Source organism: Halichoerus grypus, chromosome 15, assembly GCF_964656455.1.
Source record: "Halichoerus grypus chromosome 15, mHalGry1.hap1.1, whole genome shotgun sequence".
NCBI classification, from domain to species: domain Eukaryota; kingdom Metazoa; phylum Chordata; class Mammalia; order Carnivora; family Phocidae; genus Halichoerus; species Halichoerus grypus.
This window is the reverse complement of record NC_135726.1, coordinates 17,608,979-17,630,214: the sequence shown is the minus strand read 5'-3', so window position 1 is coordinate 17,630,214 and position 21,236 is coordinate 17,608,979. Positions and strand designations below refer to the sequence as shown.

The window sequence follows — 21,236 nt, the reverse complement described above, 5'->3', positions numbered from 1 at the left end:
AGATCAGAAAGGACAAAGCTGCAGAAATACCATTGTTACTAGTTACATGCAGCTAGTGCCCTCATCCCACCCTGCCAGATACACACCTGAAGTTTCTCTGGCCATTCTGTCCACCCTGGCCTGTTAGACTGGGGACAGGAATTCTGTAAGAAAGCTTGTGGCAACATTGTGTGTGTCCCAAAAAGGGTTGAATAAGAAGCAACTAGAAGGGGCGCCTGGGTGTCTCAGTTGGTTAAGCATCTGCCTTCCAAACTGGTCGTGGTCCCAAGGTCCTGGGATCACCCCCCTCTCCCTGCCGCTCTCCCTGCTTGTACACTGTCTCTGTCAAATATGTAAATAAAATCTTAAAAAATATATATATATATTCATACTTGTAAATAGAATTAATAGTTATTTTTATTCCTTTATGTGTGGTTTTTTTTGTTGGTCTGGTCTTTTCTTGCATTTTGTAGCCAGAGATATTTTGCGGGGTTTTTTTGTTTGTTTGTTTTTTTAAGATTTTATTTATTTGACAGACCGAGAGCAAGCACAAGCAGGGGGAGCAGTAGAGGGAGAAGCAAGCTCCGCACTGAGCAGAGAGCCCAACGCGGGGCTCTATCCCAGGACTCTGGGATTGTGACCTGAGCCGAAGGCAGATGCTTAACCAACTGAGCCACCCAGGCGCCCCATGTAGCCAAAGTTTTGAGATTGTCATTTCTGATACTCATTCCAAATCTTCTCTTAGAAACTTAGCTCTCTGCTAAAATACCTTCCTTCGGGTCACCTAAGTGTCTCAGGTCAGTAGAGCATGTGACTCTTGATTTCACGGTTGTGAGTTTGAGCCCCGTGACGGGGGTAGAGTTTAAAAATATAAAATAAAATAATACATACATATATTTATATAAAATACCTTCCCTCAAAACTCAATAAAATGGATAATCTCTGGTATTTCTTTCCCCTTAAAGACTCCTATTGACATACTAAGATGGATAATCACTACCTGATACAATTTGATCAATACTGGTTGAGCTAAAGTGCAGGTGTTCAGTATTAGTTAAATATAATTTGTTATCCATAAATGGCAACTATTTATTTTCAAAAGTATTTCCTTTTTTGGAAATTTCTTCTGTGTCTTTCTGAACATGAAAGTATTCATCCTTTTGGGATTCTTTTTTGTGCTTTACTGGTTCTTATCTTGATAACCTAGTTCTTTAACACATATTGTCCTCACAGCAACTGCTGCAGCCTCTGGGCAGTGAGCACTGGAGTTGGGACTGTTGGGGTAGATAAAGCAAAAGGACAGATGACAAGGAATACCACAAGAGAGAGTAAACTTTAACTAGAATGTTGATTATTAAATCCGTTTGCTTTCTTTCCATATGTGAATACAAACGTATGTTTTAGGTACTGTTGTTTCCTACCGATTGCATGTCAAGCAGCCATACAAGTAATAAATTTTGAAGATAAATGTTAGAACTTAAATGCGAAAACTTTAATTTTACATGTGCATACTTTAGAAATGAAAGAATCTTAGTCTGATGGATTGTTTTTACTAATTAACATACCACTAGAAAAGTCTAAAAATGCTATTAATGACTGATTTGTAGTCCTACAAGTTAATCTTTTCTGGCCTGGTTATATAGAATTAAACAGTCTTTTTACTTTGTATTCACTTATCTAGTTCTGGAAAACAAACCACTCTAAAATTTAGTGGCTCAAAGTAATAACTGTTCATTATTTGCATGATTCTTAGGGTTGGCTGGACTCAGCTGGTCCATTCATGTGGTGTCACCTGGGATCACTCATGCACCTGAATTCAGCTGGGAGCTCAGCTGGGTTTCGAACATCCAAGAGGCTGGGATGGCTGGAGTAGTTGAGGATTGTCTTGGCCTTTCTCTCCAGCTTGCCAATTGGACTTTATGGTGGCTCAGGGCTCTAAGAGAGCAAAAGCGGAAGTTATGAGGCTTAAGTGCTGGGCTCATAACTTACACTGTATCAATTGATTACATTCCGTTTGTCAAAGCAAATCATAAGGCCAGCTTTCAAGGAGAGGTACCTAGGTACTCCACCTCTTGATGGGAGAAGTGATATGCAGATACAAGAATGGGGAGGAATTAACAGCCATCTTTTTAGACAGCCTACCACGCCTACCATTATACATTGTCATTGAAAACATTTTTTTTTTTTTTTTAAAGATTTTATTTATTTGACAGAGAGAGCACAAGCAGAGGGAGAGAGAGGGAGAAGCAGGTTCCCTGCTGAGCAAGGAGCCCGATGTGGGACTCGATCCCAGGACCCTGGGATCATGACCTCGGCCAAAGGCAGCCGCTTAACCGACTGAGCCACCCAGGCGTCCCTTGAAAACATTTTTAATCTCAAAATTGAAATAGGAGAAAATAGCAGTCATACATCTTTTTTTTTTTTTTTTTAAGTGGGCTCCACGCCCAATGTGGGACTTGAACTCACAATTCTGAGTTCAAGACCTGAGCTGAGATCAAGAGTCAGATGCTTAACCAGCTGAGCCACTCAGGCACTCCATACATCTTTCTTTTTTGACCTGATTTTAGGTAGTGGTAGTTTTTTCCTGCCAAGTTGAGCTAAGTTGTTGAGGACCACTAAGTATCAGTAAGCAAATAAATTTTGTTTATTTTTCTCCCTAGTATTGACTGTGCAGGTATTTTGAAACTCCGCAATTCAGATATAGAACTTCGAAAAGGAGAAACTGATATTGGCAGAAAGAATACTAGAGTACGACTTGTGTTCCGTGTGCACATCCCACAGCCCAATGGAAAAGTCCTTTCTCTTCAGACAGCTTCCATACCTGTTGAGTGCTGTAAGTGAGCTTGTGGTGATGTTTTCAGATTTTGTTTATAATAAGCCATTTTCTAGTTTGCTTATAATGTAATATTTGGATCAAAAGTATAAACTGAGGCACAGAGATTGGATAGCTAATGCAATTTTCTTGTATGGAAATAAGCTACGTATTTAGGTGGGAGGAGTACTGATCTTGGAGTTAGAAAATGGGTTCTCACGATAATTTGACCATACATAGCTGTGGGACTATAAACAAATTATCTTGACCACAGTTTTCTTACCTATAAATAAGGAATGTGGGCTTGATGACATCAGAGAACCAACTGAAGCTGTGGTTCTGATACTAAGTATCCCTTGGTCACCTTTGTGTAATTAAAATGTGAGCCTTCTTGTTGGAAGATGCCTATCTCTGCAAGCTGATGCCTCAGCTAAAGACTTTCAGGAGTTTATTTTTTGGTTTGTTTGTTTTATTTACATCAGATTGAGAAAGTGAATGCTTCCCCCCCCGCCCCGATTTACAAAGGCAAGAAATGAGAACAGGCCCTAGAACCTGGTACCTACTCAAGCCCTGGAGAACTGTGAACCTCTGGCAGTTAGCTGGCAGGACTGAAATTTTGAGACTGCTGTTTAGATGTTTAGGACATGGACTTAGAAGTGTTCTAAATCTATGTCTTAATTTTGTGTAGGAGGAAACTGAGGCACAAGTATCTGAAGTACTCATTCAGGCTTATTTGCTTGTTGGTGAGAGCTGTGCCTAGAACGCAGGCTTTCTTAGTGCTCTTTCAGTTGTACCATTTTATTTCTGTGAAACACATGCTTTCCTAATTTGGGATCAAACCTGTATTAACTTGCTGTGCTCCTCTTTGCTGTTTGTTGAATTGGACTATTACTTTATTATTTCCCAGTTGACTTTGGGAATCACTGAGCAAATCCATGGTAATAGAATTCACTGTAGAAGTAGTTTTGTATTAAATTTTAACAGACAATACAGGTACATGCTACAAAATTCAAAAAGAATATAGAGTGAAAAACAAATTTCCAGGTCAACTATTTCCCCTTCTTAGAAGCAGCTGTCATTGCCATTGTTTTTATTATCATGCCTGACTGTTCTGTGCCAATATAAGCATATATGTCTCTACTTTTTAGCAAAGATAATTTTTTTTAAAGATTTTACTTATTTATTTGAGAGAGAGAGATAGTGACAGAGATAGCGAGAGAGAGCACAAGCAGAGAGGAGTGGGAGTAGCAGGCTTCCCGCGGAGCAGGGAGCCTCACGCAGGGCTTGATCCCAGGACCATGACCTGAGCCGAAGGCAGATGCTCAACCAACTGAGCCACCCAGGCGCCTCTAGCAAAGTTAATTTAAGTAATTTAAGTTCATAGAGTAATTTGAGTTTTTGAGATGAAGTTATTCTAAAATCATATTCTATGTTTTCTTTTAGTTTATTAAATTAATATGTGATTATTGTTGAGAATATAGAAATGCAGAACGGTGCAAAGAGTAGTATGAAAATCTTTTGTAATACCACTACCCTGAGGTAGTCACTATTAACCTTTATTTGGACTTTTTTTTCTTTTTTTGTCTTTACATTTATATGTAATATGTTTTAGTTGAGCTTACCTGCTTGTTATGACTTTGCCATTTGTTGAACACATTTTTGCTGTTACTTTGAATGTACCCATGGTGGCTAGTTTCCACCATAAATATCTAAAACTTGAAATAGTCTACCTCTTAGGCCAGCCAGTGCTTATTTATTCATTCCCCTTCTCTCAGCCATTTGGAACATAAGTATTTTCTGAGATCTAGGTTAGTGCTCAATACTTTCCAAGTGGTAGTTGATCCTAAATCCCAGACCCATCTCCTATGAAAAAGGGTCTGTTTTAACATTCTCTTTGAGGCAGTGATTCCAATTCACATACATTTTGTGGCTTGATATTAAATACTTGGGAGAGTCAAGAGCCATAGTGAACTGGGAATGTGTGCTTCCTAAAGGCATTCAAGTTTAAATTTCTTTAAAATGTTGTTCTAGCCAACAAAACACAGCTGACCCTCAAAGCCACCAATTTTCCACCCACGAAGTAGAACTAAAAGTAGACCAGTTTTCCAGCTGTGAAGAAGAGCACATAATCCATACTTTTTTTGTTTGTTTTAATCCAGAGAGAAACCTAATTAGGCATTTGGCAAGAAGAAACCCTTAGAGAATCTTAGCAGTCAAAAGAAATATAATCTGTAGCTTAAAGCTTAGGCAGTTAAAAAACAAAGAAAAGAAGACTCAAGAGATAGGATCTCACAAAATGTAACAACTTGAAATCAGGCAATATCAGAGAAAGGTGACCAAGGTCACTTTATAAAAGTTGATAATTTAAAGACTGACCTTAAGGCACTAAGAAAAATTATGTTCACATACTCTGGGAAGGAAGAGTGCAGTGCACTGTAGAAACATTTACTTGCCTTTTTTAAAATTCAGTATGTACCTCATGTATGCTTCAGTTATTTAGAAAATTGCGCAGAATGGAATCCTGTTATCTCGGTGATGATCTAGATACTTTTTTTTTAAGGTTTATTTATTTATTTAACAGAGAGACAGCGAGAGAGGCAACACAAGCAGGGGGAGAGGGAGAAGCAGGCTTCCCGCCGAGCAGGGCACCTGATGCGGGGCTCAATCCCAGGACCCTGGGATCATGACCTGAGCCAAAGGCAGACGCTTAACGACTGAGCCAGGCGCCCCTAGATACTTTCTTGGGGAAAGAGCTAATTCATGTTTGTCCTTTAGAAACTTGTCTTCTTTTAATTGTATGCAATAGAATTACCTATGTTTGGATTAATTTGCTTTTTATAGTTACATTAGATTTATCAATTTTAACAGTTGTAAGGAAGAAACGTATTGAAGACACAAGCTAAAAGGAGAAAAGTGGATGAAATTAATGTTTTGGAGTCAATATGAAGTTGCAGGCATTGACTAATTTTTCTCTATTGGTTTCTTTATAGTTGTTAGAAAATTATTTAGAAATCACACAAATCTAATAAATCTATTTTGTTTTCTAAATAATAGTGGATATTGTTACCATTGTCTCAAACTTTAAAAGCCCAGAGTTTGCTTCTCTTTATTTTTATTGTATAGCTTTAATTTATCATTTATGTGTGGAATATTTTAAACTAATACTTTGTTTCTTCTCAACTCTTTAAAAAAAAAAAAACAGCTCAGCGGTCTGCTCAAGAACTTCCTCATATTGAGAAGTACAGTATCAACAGTTGTTCTGTAAATGGAGGTCATGAAATGGTTGTGACTGGATCTAATTTTCTTCCGGAATCCAAAATCATTTTTCTTGAAAAAGGACAAGGTAAATAAGATTTGAGTTTATTGACCTCAAAATAAGGGGTAGACAGGGTAAAATAAATTATTCAGATGTTCCACTAACATTAATCACAAAATAGTTTTCCTAAAGCTACAGACATCATTTACACAGATTTTTTTTTTTGTAAGCCATACATTTCTTAAATTTTCATATAAATGTTGAATTCTCATTAAGGATGTCTCAAAAATAGAAGAACCCCCAGTATTTCTACTCCTGTGTATACGTATACTCAAGAGAATTGACAATATGTTGCACAGAAACTTAGATACACATACTTATCACCACATTATTCATCATAGCCAAAAAATGGGAACAACCCAAATGATCATCAACTGTTACATGGATAAGCAAACTGGGGTCTATCCATACAATGGGATATTAATCAGCCATAAAAAAGAATAAAGTACTGATTCATAACACAACATGAATGAGCCTTAAAAATGTGCTAGGTGAAAGGAGTCCGTGCACAATGTCCCAAATCAGCAATCCATAAACACAGACAGTAGATTAGTGGTTGCCCCTATTGGAGGGAGGGGAGTGACTATTAATGCGCACGGGGTTTCTGGAATTAGATAGTGATGGTGGTTGTACAGCTCTGTGAACATACTAAAAATCTCTCAATTTTATACTTTAAATGGGTGAGTTTTATGTATAAATATGTAAATTATATCTTCATTTTTCAGAAATGTAGAAGAATCCTAGGACTATCAGGATGTTTGATTTAGCCCTTCTTGAGCATATTTAAAACATTTTTCCATTAAGCTCCTGGAGGACAGGGACCACCTCTACAAAAAGTAAAAAACCAGTACCTCCCTCATCTCATACAGTGTCCCAGGACCCTGCGGGGTGGTGGAGGTGCATGGAAAAACAGAACATTTTCCATCAGTTATTCCTTCTCATTTTTTAAAGCATTTTTAAAATTGTCGAATACCTTTTTATAAGAAGAATATAACAGAAACTCATACCTGCTACCCAGTTTAAGAAGTAAGACATTTATCTCTGAAGACCTCTTGAAGCCCCTTCCCAAATGGATCCTACTCCTAAATCGATCAGTGCTTTTCTTTATAGTTTTATGTGTTTTCTCTGGTTTTGAACTACGTGTAACATTGCATATATTCTTCTGAAAATTGCTTTTGATAGAGGTCACCGTTAATGTTTTAGGATTGATCCATGTAATAGAAGATCTTTCACTTTCACTTCTACATAGTTTTACTGAATGAACATGCCAGTTTATTATCTGTTTTCTCACTGGACATTTGGGCTGTGTCCAGTTTTTGGCATTACCAAACAATAGCTAACAGTGCTGCTATGAACATTTTAGTTCTTATCACCTGATGGGCATACATAATAATGTCATAATTCTTAAATTTTGTTAATCTGGTAGGTGTAAAATGGTATCTTGAACATTGGATTTGAATTTGCCTGACATTTATTGAGGGTGTTATGGGTCATTCATGTATCCTTTTTTATGTAAATATCTGTTGGTGTTTTTTGCCCATTTTTTTCCATTGAGTCAGTTTTCATTTTCTTTTTTTTTTTTTTTTAAAGATTTTATTTATTTATTTGAGACAGAATGAGAGAGAGAGAGAGCACATGAGAGGGGGGAGGGTCAGAAGGAGAAGCAGGCTCCCCGCCGAGCAGGGAGCCCGATGCGGGACTCGATCCAGGGACTCCAGGATCATGACCTGAGCCGAAGGCAGTCGTTTAATCAACTGAGCCACCCAGGCGCCCCAGTTTTCATTTTCTTACTGCCTTATAAGATTGTTTATGTATTCTGGATATCAAAGTGAGTTGGGGAAGTGCCTCACTTTTTCCCACTCTCCAGGTGTGTGTCATATAATTTCACCTTCCTATGAACATGTAGTTGAGCTCATTTCTGAAACCTTCTGGGCTGGGGGCTTTGTGGGACTATTAAATTCTGCTGTAATTCTATTCATGGGTATAGGGACCATTTAAGTTTTGTGGGGGTTTTTTAAGATTTTATTTATTTATTTGACAGAGAAAGACAGCGAGAGAGGGAACACAAGCAGGGGGAGTGGGAGAGGGAGAAGCAGGCTTCCCGTGGAGCAGGGAGCCCAATGCAGGGCTTGATCCCAGGACCCTGTGACCATGACCTGAGCCGAAGGCAGACGCTTAACGACTGAGCCACCCAGGTGCCCCAAGTTTATTTCTTCTTGAGTTATTTTTTGTGATTTATATTTTTCCAGGTTAAAAACAAAAACAAAAACAAAACCCTCAGTCTGTTTCTCCTTTACTCTCACATTGTTACCACATTCATAATACTTCTGACTCCAGATGTGTGGGTTTCCCATATATCAACCAATTCTTTGACATGAACTGGATGTTCTTAATTAAATTCAATTCTGACAGTAACTGGAGTTAGCACAAACCACAGGTTAGGGGCTCAGTCCCATAAGACTGCCCCCCACTTCAAATGCCAGTCGAAAATAGTAGGTGCCCAGGTGCCCACAACTTCTATCTGACTTGGCTACAGATCAGAGGTTCCCATGACCCCCGTCTTGGATTTGATCATTTGGTAGAGCAGAACTCAGAGCAACACTTACTTATATTTACCAGTTTAATATATAGTAGAGGATATCGTAAAAGATACAGATGAACATCCAGGTGGAAGAAATACATGGAGTAAGGTATATGGGAAGGGGTGCAGAGCTTCTGTATCCTCTATGGACATGCCACTATCCCAGCCACCTCCATGTGTTTGACAAACCAGAAGTTCCCCCAAACTCTGCAGTAATTTAGAATTTTTATGGAGGCTTCACCACACAGTCTTGATTGATTATTCCATTTCTAGCCCCTCTCCCCTCTCTGGAGAATGGAGGTGGGACTGAAAGTTCCAAGCTTCTAATCATGGCTTGGTCTTTTTGGTGACCAGACTCCATCCAGGAGCCTACCAAGAGTCACCTCCTTAGAACAAGAGATAGTCCTATCACGCAGGAAATTCCAAGGGATTTAAGACCTCTGTGTCAGGAACTGGGGTCAAAGACCAGATACAAGAACAAAAGCTATTCCTGGAGTTCTTACCACTTAGGAAATTGTAAGAATTTTAGGAGCTCTGGGATGCCTGGCTTGCTTAGTCGGTTAAGCATCTGCCTTTGGCTCAGGCCATGATCCCAGAGTCCTGGGATCTAGTCCCACATTGGGCTCCCTGCTCAGCGGGGGGCCTGCTTCTCCCTCTGCCTGCTGCTCCCTCTGCTTGTGAGCGTGCGTGCTCTCTCTCTGACAAATAAATAAATAAAATCTTTAAAAGAATATATTAAAGAATTTTAGGAGCTTTATTCCAGGAACCAGAGGCAGAGACCAATATATATTTCCCTATTATTTCACACAAGGATTTTAATTATTTCACTCAAGTTTTCAAATTTGTTGACATTAATTTGGTTATGATACTGTATTTCTGCATCTGGAATTATATCCCTTTTAAAAAATGTATTCGTGCTATTATTTGTGCCAACTCTGATTTTTTCGTCAGTGTTTCCAGAGTACTTTGATTTTATTGATCCTTTCAGTTTCTGTATTCCCTGGTTTCTGTATTTTTTTTCTTTTCATTTTTTGGGGGCTTAATATGTTTCTTTTTCTTAATTTAAATGGTAATCTCGTTCATTTTTCATGCTTTCATCTTTTTAAAACTTATTTAAAAAGGCTATACATTATCTTCACTGCCTCTTACGATTTCAGTACCTTTTTCCACTGAATACTTTTTCTTGGAGTTTAAATAAGTTTAAATTTTTTCATACTAAACCGTTCTCTTTCCCTTGACTCTGTCATCCTCACAAGCTATCATTTTATTTCTTTCATTTATCATCCAACCTCTCAAAAAAGTAATGTTATCTGCCTTCATTTCCTTATCTGCTACTTACTCTTCTATCTTCTGTATTGAAACATAACCTAGGGGCGCCTGGGTGGCTCAGTCGTTAAGCGTCTGCCTTCGGCTCAGGTCATGATCCCAGGTCCTGGGATCGAGCCCCGCATCGGGCTCCCTGCTCCGCGGGAAGCCTGCTTCTCCCTCTCCCACTCCTCTGCTTGTGTTCCTGCTCTCGCTATCTCTCTCTCTGTTAAATAAATAAATAAAATCTTTAAAAAAAAAAAAAAAGAAACATAACCTAAAACTTTGACAGTCAGCTACCCACTCTCCTCCTTGATAGTCTTTTCTTTCTTGGCCTTTCTGTGATTGTACTTACCTGGTTCTTGGCACATTTTTAACTATCCCCACTCATCTTTCCTTATCAGTTTTTCTGGCCCTTAAATATAGATGTTTCCCAAGGTTCTCTGGTTCAGCTTTCTTTTCATTATATTCCTTCATTCTAGAAAATTTCATCAACCATCATATCTCTATCTATAGCCACATTATTTCTTTTAAACTTCTCACATGTGCTTTAAAGTACCCACCGAATATTGAAAAAATGGCCCACTGATACTTAAAATATAAAAACATGTCAGACTTAACAAACCAGTTCATCTCAGTGAGTCTCCTAACTTGATTAATAATGTTATGTCTTCCTGTTCTTAGGCCGGAAACCGTATTTTTCCATGTGTGGTTTCCCTTTAAAATTCACTTCCTTCTAGCTCCTTTGATCCTGACCCATACCTGCCTGTCTTCAAGAAGTATCCGTTCTGTTTCACAATTTATTAATTCATTAATTATTTATGAAGCAACTGTTACATGACAGACACTAGTCTAGGCATTGGGAATATAATAGTGAATAAAATCTTCAGGTTGCTTGCTTTGACGGTCTACCTTCTAGTGGGGAAGCAGACAATAAACATAAGTATAAGGAAGAGATAGTATCTCAGAGCTACCCCTTTCCATTATAAAAATTCATTTGTGCCTAAATATAATAAATATGTATGTATGTATGTATGTAAGGCAGTTTCATTATAGAATTCATTTAACTCAGAACTTTATTTTTGAGTGCTTTTGTTTTAAATTGAATCATGTTAAATGGTAGCAGTTACTGGTTTCAGATGAAATTGCAGCTGTGAATATGTAACTCCATTCTGAAAGCACCATCAGTAGTCCCTTCATATTTTAGGCCCCTTCACATGGCATTTAGGTCACAATCTATTGCCTTTCTTTCCAGCCTCATTTCTTACTGCTCCCTGCCTCATACTTTATATCCCACCAACACAACTGCTTATGGTTCCCTGTATCGTGTAGTTTCTTGCCATCTAGGCTTTGCTCATGCCCTCTCTTCTGCCTAGACCTCCCCTCCCCCCCCCCCCCCCCCCCCGCATCACTTGAGTTCTACCTTATTTTTAAGCCTCAGTTCAAGAACGCAGGAAAAAACCTTCCTTGTCTCATACCCTTACACCAAGGCTAGGGTAAGGACCCTGATCTCTGTTCTCTTGGCACATCCAGAGTGCACCTTTACTGGTTACTGTAACCACCACATTTTATTGTAACGAACTGTTTGTATTTGTCTTTCATCCACAGCTGAAGGTAAGAGTATCCTATCGTCATTATCTCAGTAACCCAAAGTGCCTGTCACGTCAGGACCCAGCAGATGATTGTTGAACTGAGCTGTATTTCTGTGTAGGCATAGCATTTGTCTGTAGTGTCTCTTGTGCACAAGGGTAGCCATTATCTAGTTACTGGACTGGAAAATGATAGTCACAATTTAGAAGGTGTTTGAGCCTTTTCTTTTCTTTTTTTTTTAAGATTTAATTTATTTATTTGACAGAGTGATAGCGAGAACAGGAACACAAGTAGGGGGAGTGGGAGATGGAGAAGCAGGCTTCCCGCTGAGCAGGGAGCCTGATGCGGGGCTCGATCCCAGGACCCTGGGATCGTGACCTGAGCTGAAGGCAGACGCTTAACGACTGAGCCACCCAGGTGCCCCTGAGCCTTTTCTGATACCCTCACAGACCAGATGAAGAAGTCATGCTAACTCTGAAGATACTTGTATGGATTAGTCAATGGGCAAATGCCCGTGACTTAAAAAAGAATGCTTTAGACTGCACGTCAGACAGGAGTGAGAGCTTTAGTAGCAGTTGGGGTTCTCCCCAGGGGAACAATTCACTTGAGATGAAGAGACAGAAAATGTGCTGGCCAGATCTTTCGATGACACAAATCTGGAAAGCCTAGCAAATATATTCAGAGACCATCAGTGTCTAAAAAGATCTTGGCGGTGCGCCTGGGTGGCTCAGTCGGTTAAGTGTCTGCCTTCGGCTCCGGTCATGATCCCAGGGTCCTGGGATCCAGCCCCGCATTGGGCTCCCTGCTCAGCGGGAAGCCTGCTTCTCCCTCTCCCACTCCCCCTGCTTGTGTTCCCTCTCTTGCCGTGTCTCTCTCTGTCAAATAAATAAAATCTTTAAAAAAATAAATAAAGTTTTGGGAAAAAAATAAATAAAAAGATCTTGGCAAGCCAAGCAATCTAAGTGTAGTAGGGAGAAATTAACCTAATAAGGGTTGCAGGGGAAAAACACGTAAGTAGGAGTTTGAACTTGATGGTAGGAAATGTAGTGGACTGAGGGAAACTTGCTGACTGCACACTAAGTGTAAGTCAGTGTGGTGCAGTTGCCCCAGAAAACTTGTAACAGACGCAGCACCTTCACATAAGGTGGCGAGAGCCTAGTCATTCTCTACCATGCTGGGTCATTTCCCACTTGGGTTACTCAGTTCTGGGCTCGGTACATTTGGAGGGGGATGGTCACACTGGAGGAATGTTTAAAGAAGAGCGGGCAGGAAGGCTAAAATACTGTGTAGGAGTTAGATGCAGAACTGGGGTTGCTAGCCAACAGAAGAGGAGACACATGCAAACATAGCTGTTTTTAAACATTTGGAATACTGTCTTGTAGAGAACCACTCAAGATTTTTTGGACAGGTGGGCTGCAAGGAGTAGTTCTTAAACCAGTGATGGGATATTATAAGGAGGCAGATTTCATCTATCATGAAGAGCTTTCCAGCAGCAATGACTGTCCAGAGATAAAATGGGTTACTTGGTGAGGGAGTGAGTTTCCCATTACCTAAGGTATACAAGCAGAAATTGGCTACCCCTTGGTGGAGGTGCTCTCAGAGGATTTTTCAAACATCACTTGATAGAGTAAACTGTGGGGCCTGCTAACTCAGATAGCCCAAGATCTTTCTCCCCGTTTTTTCTCATGGGTACGTATTTTATTTTCATAATGGAAGTCAGTGAGAAAAAGAATCCCTTTGCCAATAAGCTTGTGATACTAAATGCATTAGATTTTGTTTATATACTTTCTGACTTGAATTACTTTTAACTGTAAATTGTTTCTTTCAATAGATGGACGACCTCAGTGGGAGGTAGAAGGGAAAATAATCAGGGAAAAATGTCAAGGGGTAAGAAATGTACTTTATTTCTTTTGACATACTTAAGAAGCATGATAAGAAAATGGGATAACGCTACTTTATATTACAGATGAGTCTTTTATCTATTGAGTGAAAGAAAAGTAAATTCGAATTTTTAGAAGTTTGGACATGAGATAGGTACTTTCCTGACACTAAAATTAAATTTAGGATAGATAAACAATTGGTGTCTTTCCCTTTTATTAGAAGGTTCTTACTGATGTTATCATTAATTTATTTCTCTGAATTCAGTGAAAAAAATCAAATAAATTCAGTAAAGAACATATAATGGGCAAAAAATAATGGGGAGAACAAGCCCTCATGGGTTTGTGTATTTAGCATGATATTTGCGTCTTTTCAGCATTAAACCTTCAGGATTCACCACTGAATGCTGTGGTCCCTTCATCCTGGTTGGAATGGTGACAGAATCTTCTGTGGGGTAGAGAATAACACTGCACAGTGCTCTCCAGAGACCTGGAGAAATTCGATTAAGGGTTGCAATTGGTTTGGGGCTAACAGTTTTCATTCTGCTTGTGTAAAATTATTTTTTATGTGGGGACAGATTTTGTATATTGCCAGTTTAGAACATTTTGAATATGAAACTTAAGAAATCTAAACTATTAAAAAGAAGAAATCTAAACTATAAACTATAAAGAAATATTAAACCTGATTGAAAAGCAGAACAGACTTCCACTTAAGATCAGTAGTAACATGTAATATTCAGTAGTGCAGAGTATCTCACTACATAGTATATAAGACTGTTTTTATTTCTGCTACAACTAGAAACCCAGTTGGATGACTAAAAGGTAATTTCTCCATTAGTGGTTTACTTTAAAGAGTTTATCTCTGTTGAGACTAGGGTTTCATAGAGTAAATCTCCAGATGACTTACATGACCAGTTGATGTGCATAATGATCTATGATGGGAGAGACTGGGTAGTTAAGACTCATGAGTTGTGCTGAGTTTAGCAGGTGCATTTCATTTTTAGTTCTGAGTGTAACACAATCTTGCTTTCCATGCTCCTTAGGCTCACATTGTCCTTGAAGTTCCTCCATATCATAACCCAGCAGTTACAGCTGCAGTGCAGGTGCACTTTTATCTTTGCAATGGCAAGAGGAAAAAAAGCCAGTCTCAACGTTTTACTTACACACCAGGTATGGGAAGTTGTGATGGTTTACTATAGAGCTTGCTTTCATAATGAATAAAAAGTTATTCAGTGAAACCTATATGGGAATGTTTAAGGTAGAGTGCTTATAATCAATAAAAATCCCAACATATGCCAATCTGTCAAGTTTGTGTTGACTTTAAATATTAGATGTGATGTTGGGGCACCTGGGTGGCTCAGTCGTTAAGCGTCTGCCTTCGGCTCAGGTCATGATCCCAGGGTCCTGGGATCGAGCCCCGCATCAGGCTCCCTGCTCAGTGGAGAGCCTACTTCTCCCTCTCCCACTCCCCCTGCTTGTGTTCCCTCTCTCGCTGTGTCTCTCTCTCTGTCAAATAAATAATCTTTAAAAAATAAATAAATATTAGATGTGATATTAGTTGTTATTTTATAGTTACTGATTATAAGGAAATCAGAAGATTGAATGTAGATTTTAAGTCTGTTTTTCAGTAGCTACCGGAAATCACCAGCAGTACAGTAAGAGCAGTTGTTTGTGAATATGTGTGACTTCCCCTTGCGTCCTTAGCACTGCAAAAAGGTAGTGTGTTCATCTCAAACATTTCCAATCAGATGAAAAATCTCCCATTAGATTTTCATTTGGCAAGTAGTGACTGTAGCATACTATGGGCTGTGGGGGGTATAAAGTTGTTGCCAGAGTTTCTGGTTGTATAGATGCACCCTAACAAAGCTTCCATACTGCTTTCTGCAGTAGTTCAAATGCTGTAACTTTCCAGGTTTGGTTGTGACACATAAATATTAGATACAGTAACCATGCTGATGTTTACATACTTAGAGAACAAATCTTTATAGAGGCCCTGTCTTGTTTTAGGCACTGTTATTAGTCACCAGAGCATATGATAATAAAAAATCGTAGTGAACTTTACTCTTCAAAACTTATTCTTGCAAAAACTTTTATTTTTCTTTAAGATTTATTCATTTATTTTAGAGAGAGAGAATCTCAGGCAGACTCCCCACTGAGCTCAGAGTTTGACACAGGGCTCGATCCTACAACCCTGAGGTCATGACTTGAACCAAAATCAAGAGTTGAATGCCCAATTGACTAAGCCACCCAGGCCCTGCCTCTTGCAAAAACTTTTAAATGGTTTATAGTAAATGAAAAAAATAAACACTTAAATTTGAAAGGGTACTGGTTATTAATGATCATTCATTTGTCATTCATATTCTTTAAAGCCTGACTATATTTCCAATTTTAGCCTCTAAAGGCCATTTTTATTCCCGAATCTGAAAATTAATATTACTTGATCACGTTAATACATTACTTGGTAATAAAATATTTCAGATCATTTTCAAATAGAATACAAACATTCTGAAAAATTTTGGTTAGCCATTTCAATATTAATTCAGTAGGTATTTGAGGGTGCTTACCAAGTGGGTGAAACCTATCTCAGTTCCTTTATCATGGAACTTATAATCTAGTGGGACAAACAGAAGCTAATGAATCACTAAATAAATTAGTTACAAATTTGTAATTAGAAACTGCAGTAAGGACTCTGAAGGAGAGAGACACAATGCTATAGGTGAAGATAACAGAGGGACCCTTGCCTAGGCTAACTGGTTGAGAAACACTTTTATGGGAAAGTAATACTTGAGTTGATAACTGGAAAATAATAATAGTTTGTGGACATGTATATATATCTATTGTGTGTGTGTGTGTATACGTACATACATACATGCATGCATATGGTGTTCTAAGCCCTTTCTGTATTTATTCTTTTGATCCTCATAATAGACCTATGAGATAGGTTATTATCTTGTTTTACAGATGAAGAAACTGAGTAGCTACGTAATATGCCCAGGGTCTCACAGCACTTAAATCTTAGAGCCAAACATCATGCATAGGCAATCTGGTTCCAGAGTCTGGGCACCTGTTATGCTAGAGTACATCTCCATTTTGTTCATTGATTTAGCAGACATATAGAGCATTTAGTGTGTGCCAGGTGCTATTCTAAGCAGTTTATACAAAATAACTAATTTATCCTCTCATAATCCTGTAAAATAGGTAATACTGCTCTCTCCATTTTGCAAATGAGTGAACCAGGTCACACAGCTAATAACTGGCAGAGGTGAGATTTGAATCCAGGCAGTCTGGCTGTAGAGTCTATACCGTTAATAACTGTCTTAGATAAAGTGAGGGAGAACATTCCAGATAAAGACAGCAGCATATGCAAAGGTCTTATGGTTGGTTGGATAATGCAGTGTTAAAAGAGCTTCAGTTGGTTAAGTGTCTGACTCTTGATTTCGGCTCAGGTCATGATCTCAGGGTCATGGGATTGAGCCCTGCTTCGGACTCTGTGCTCAGTGTGGAATCTGCTTGTCCTTCTCTTTCTGCTCTTCCCCCTGTTTTCTTATTCCTTGTCAGATAGATAGATAGATAGATAGATAGACAGATAGATAAAATCTTAAAAAAAAAAGGGGTGCCTTGGTGGCTCAGTCAGTTAAGCGTCCGACTCTTGGATTTTGGCTCAGGTCATGATCTCGGGGTTTTGAGATCAAACCCTGCATTGGGCTCAACGTTGGGTGTGGAGCCTGCTTAAGATTCTTTCTCTCCCTCTCCCCCCTTCTATCCTCTCTTTAAAAAAAAAGTTGTAAGAAATGAGCTTTAACAGAGAGGTGACATGATCAAATTTGTATTTCAAAAACCACTTTCAGGGCGCCTGGCTGGCTCAGTCAGTAGAGCTGCAACTCTTGATCTTGGGATTGTGAGTTCTGTCCTCACGTTGGGCATGGAGCCTACTTTAAAAATCCTTTTCCCTGTAATATATGCATGTATCAGATTAACTTGTTATACACCTTAAATTTTTCACAATGTTATGTGTCAAATATATTCAACTAAAAGAAAGTTTAAAATAAAAATCATTTTCCCCGTATTTCTTCTTCTTATAAGGTGTCAATGACCAATTTAGTCTTCCCTCAAATTATTGTGGAAAGTGAGATTTATATGGCAGAGGCCCAAAAAAGTTAAAAAGGTGATTCAGAATAGAGGAGACCGCATTAATGAAAATAAAGAATATCAGGTTTCTGAAAAAGGTGGGAAGGATTAAAATTTAAAATATAGAAGTTGGAATGGGCCTTAGGTGGGAGAAGGAACAGGAAGGGGAAGGTAAGGATGAACAAGATGGATGTATATTAGGCAGGTTTGTACATTTAGTAATGAAGAGTTTAGGGAGTTTCCATATGATAGCATCAACTTTTTTTCTTTAAGGAATAAGATGGAATCTTCTGTTGGAAGCAGAGGGGAGTGTGGGTGATTTGGCAGTTTGAAGAATGTGGACAAGTTTGAAATAGTTGTTGTAAAGAAAGGGGAGAGTAAGTTACCACAGAAACATAATAGGATTCTAGGTATGATGAAAGGGCACCTTTGATGTTGATATTCATGAATTTATAAATACTAATTCGCCCTGCTGTGTAACTTTCTTAAACAGCACTCAGATTCTTTAGGGTAGGTGGTAAAATAACAGATAGTAGGGTTCCTCCAGGGTGATAAAGACATACAGTCCAAGAATGTTATCAAATGCTGTGAAGATGGGAGACTGTAGAATCTAACCTGAATAAGAAGGGAGAGAGGACTTCTGGGAGTGTTTAAAAATAAAAAAACAACAGAAGAGGGTCAGCAGATTAGAAGTTTTCATTGTTACCATCATAGCAGTAGTAATTGAACAGGCAAAGAGATAATATAAAATGCCTTTACGTTATCATCTCAGGAGTTGGGAGGACCCTAGACAAAACCCTGGAGGGCATTATATATGAGAATGGAAATCAGTGGAGCCCCAGAGTGCAGAAAGAATACTGGATTGGACTGCCAACTGTCTTCACTGGCCTTATGACTGACAATATACAAATCAGGTGGCACACACAGAAGAATAGGTTCAAGAAGTGTTTGGGGGCGCCTGGGTGGCTAGTCAGTTAAGTGTCCCTCTCATGGTTTTGGGTCAGGTCATGATCTCAGGATTGTGGGATTGAGCCCGAATCAGACTCTGTGATCGCTGTGGAGTCAGCTATAGATTCTCTCCCTCCCCCTCCCCTTCTCCCCCTCTGCCCCTCCCCCCACTTGTGCTGTCTGTCTCTCTCTCTCTCAAATAAATAAATAAAATCTTTTTTTTTTAAAGTGGGCAGTCCTTGTTGTGGTTGATTACTGTCTTTTCTCTGTAGCATTTGGCTTTTTTCATTTTTTTCTAAAATGAAATTTTGAATAAAATTTTTATAAAAGCAAATACATTACTGCGAATTTATTTTTTAAAAAAGACAAGTTGAGGGGCGCCTGGGTGCCTCATTTGGTTAGGCATCTGACTCTTGGTTTCCGCTCAGGTCATGATCTCAGGGTCCTGGGATCAAGACCTGCATCACTTCTGCACTCAGCACAGAATCTGCTTGTCCCTCTCCCTCTGCACCTCCCCTGCTCACGCGTGTTCTCTCTCTCAAATAAATAAAATCTTTAAGGGAAGAAAAGGGGAAAAAAAGGCAAGTTGAAAAAATATTTTCAAACACCCTAATTGTCTTCTGCTCTGAAACTGTCATTCTATCCTTCTGGATCCTTTTGATCCATTTATAGCGCAACATTTTAAAATAAAAATGAGACCAAAATATATATAGTATACTAATTTTGTGGCCTCAGCATTTTTATTTTTCTTCTTGAGCAGATAAAGTGTTACAGAATTTCAATAGCTTCTAGTATTCTAGTGTGTGATACTTATATTAGAGTTATGTTTGTCTTAATTTGTATGAATTATTTATATTAAAGATTTTCTTTTTTTTTTTTTTTAAAGATTTTATTTATTTATTTGAGAGAGAGAGAATGAGAGAGAGCGAGTACATGAGAGGGGGGAGGGTCAGAGGGAGAAGCAGACTCCCCGCCGAGCAGGGAGCCCGATGCGGGACTCGATCCAGGGACTCCAGGATCATGACCCGAGCCGAAGGCAGTCGCCCAACCAACTGAGCCACCCAGGCGCCCATATTAAAGATTTTCACCTTTTATTTGTTGTGACAGTTCTTTTTTAAGTTTTGCTTATAAAAATTTTTAGATATTCAGCGGCGCCTGGGTGGCTCAGTCGGTTAAGTGTCTGCCTTTGGCTCAGGTCATGATCCCAGGGTCCTGGGATAAAGCGGGATTGAACCCTGTTTTGGGCTCCCTGCTGAGCAGGGAGCCTGCTTCTTCCTCTCCCTCTGCCCCTCCCTGCCACATTGTGCTCTCTCTATCTCAAATAGAGATAGAAAATAAAATCTTTTTTAAAAAATTAAAAAATAAAAATTTTAGATATTCATAAGTTGCTTGTTTTTGATTAGTTACCTTTTTGACAACCCCCTAGCAATAGGAACCTGACCAATATCAATATCCAATGAGAGAATAATCAGTTGCAAATGGCTGTTTTGAGTTTTTTGTTTTGTTTTAATTTTTATTAGTGAAGTATAGTTGACATACAATGATATGTTAGTTTCAGGTGTAATAACTTTTTTTTAGAATTGGAGATTGTATTTAGCGTAGTTTGTCCCATAGTCAGTTTACTTTATGAATTGAAGACCATTCCCGGTATATGTGTATGATTTACAAATTACCCTTATCACAGAGCCCTTCCCTAGTGGTGCTGCCTGAATTTCTGCCCAGCCTCTAGCTTCAGAACTTCGGATGTGGGAGCCCTCTCTTCCATCCCAGTATCCCTGAAGCTTTTGGGGGACTATACCTCCCTCTGAAGCCTAGCAATAGTATTTTGTACTGGAGGTACCATCTGAGCTCTGGCTTTGGAATAGTGGGGTTTGGGGAGACAACATTAGAGCCAAACTTTCATGTATAATTATTTTATCTATGGGAAAGTATATTCTATGCTCTAAGTAGTTCACTGGACAGACTTTTGGATTATGGTTCTCCATTCTCCAGCTGGGAGAGAAAGCCTGCCTAACAGTCAGGAGATCCGGTTTCAGTTCTGCCACAGACTTTACCCACTGATTAATCTATATAAAATGAGGATATAAGTCTTAAAAAAAAAAAAAGAAGAGGGGCTCAATCGGTTAAGCATCTGCCTTTGACTTGGGTCATGATCTCAGGGTCCTGGGATGGAGCCCCGTGTCAGGCTCCCTGCTCAGCGGGTGTTTGCTTCTCCCTCTCCATCTGCTCTTCCACCCCTGCTCGTTCTCTCTCTGTCTCAAATAAATAAATAAAAATCTTTTTTAAAAAAAAGGATATAAGTCTAAAGCAATGGTTTTCAGGTTAAATTGTTTTACTTTTCAAATAAAATCTTAGGTAAAAAGCCAATATATAAAAAGGATGAAATCTAGCTTGGGTACTCTGGTTATACTGGAAGAGGGATCCAGAGAGCTTCTACTCTTTGGATGCCCTTTGTTCTCTTCTAAGAGTTTTGTAGTTTTGCTCTTATGTTTAGGTCTTTGATCCACTTGAGTTAATTTTTGTATATGATTTTCAGATAAGGTTCCATCTTCATTATTTTGAATGTGATATCCAGTTGTCTCAGTACTGTTTGTTGAAGAGACTGTTCTTTCCCCCGATGAATGGTCTTGGCACCCTTGTTTGAAGAGCAATTGACTATATATTAGAGGGTTTGTTTTTGGTCTCTCTATTCCGTTGGTC

General features: G+C 38.9%; 1 protein-coding gene across 5 annotated transcripts in view; it reads left to right on the top strand.

The window, feature by feature from the left end:
• The window catches only part of NFATC3 (nuclear factor of activated T cells 3), a 116,437-nt gene that overhangs the window by 65,633 nt on the left and 29,568 nt on the right, over positions 1–21,236 (top strand). For 4 of the 5 annotated variants that reach the window (XM_036114968.2, XM_036114969.2, XM_078062571.1 and 1 more), the window contains 4 exons: positions 2,640–2,812; positions 5,994–6,134; positions 13,415–13,470; positions 14,504–14,630. In XM_036114968.2, the coding sequence (XP_035970861.1) occupies positions 2,640–2,812; positions 5,994–6,134; positions 13,415–13,470; positions 14,504–14,630 (497 nt within the window). The remainder of the gene's footprint in view (positions 1–2,639; positions 2,813–5,993; positions 6,135–13,414; positions 13,471–14,503; positions 14,631–21,236) is intronic. The other variant, XM_078062573.1, reaches the window with a different exon arrangement.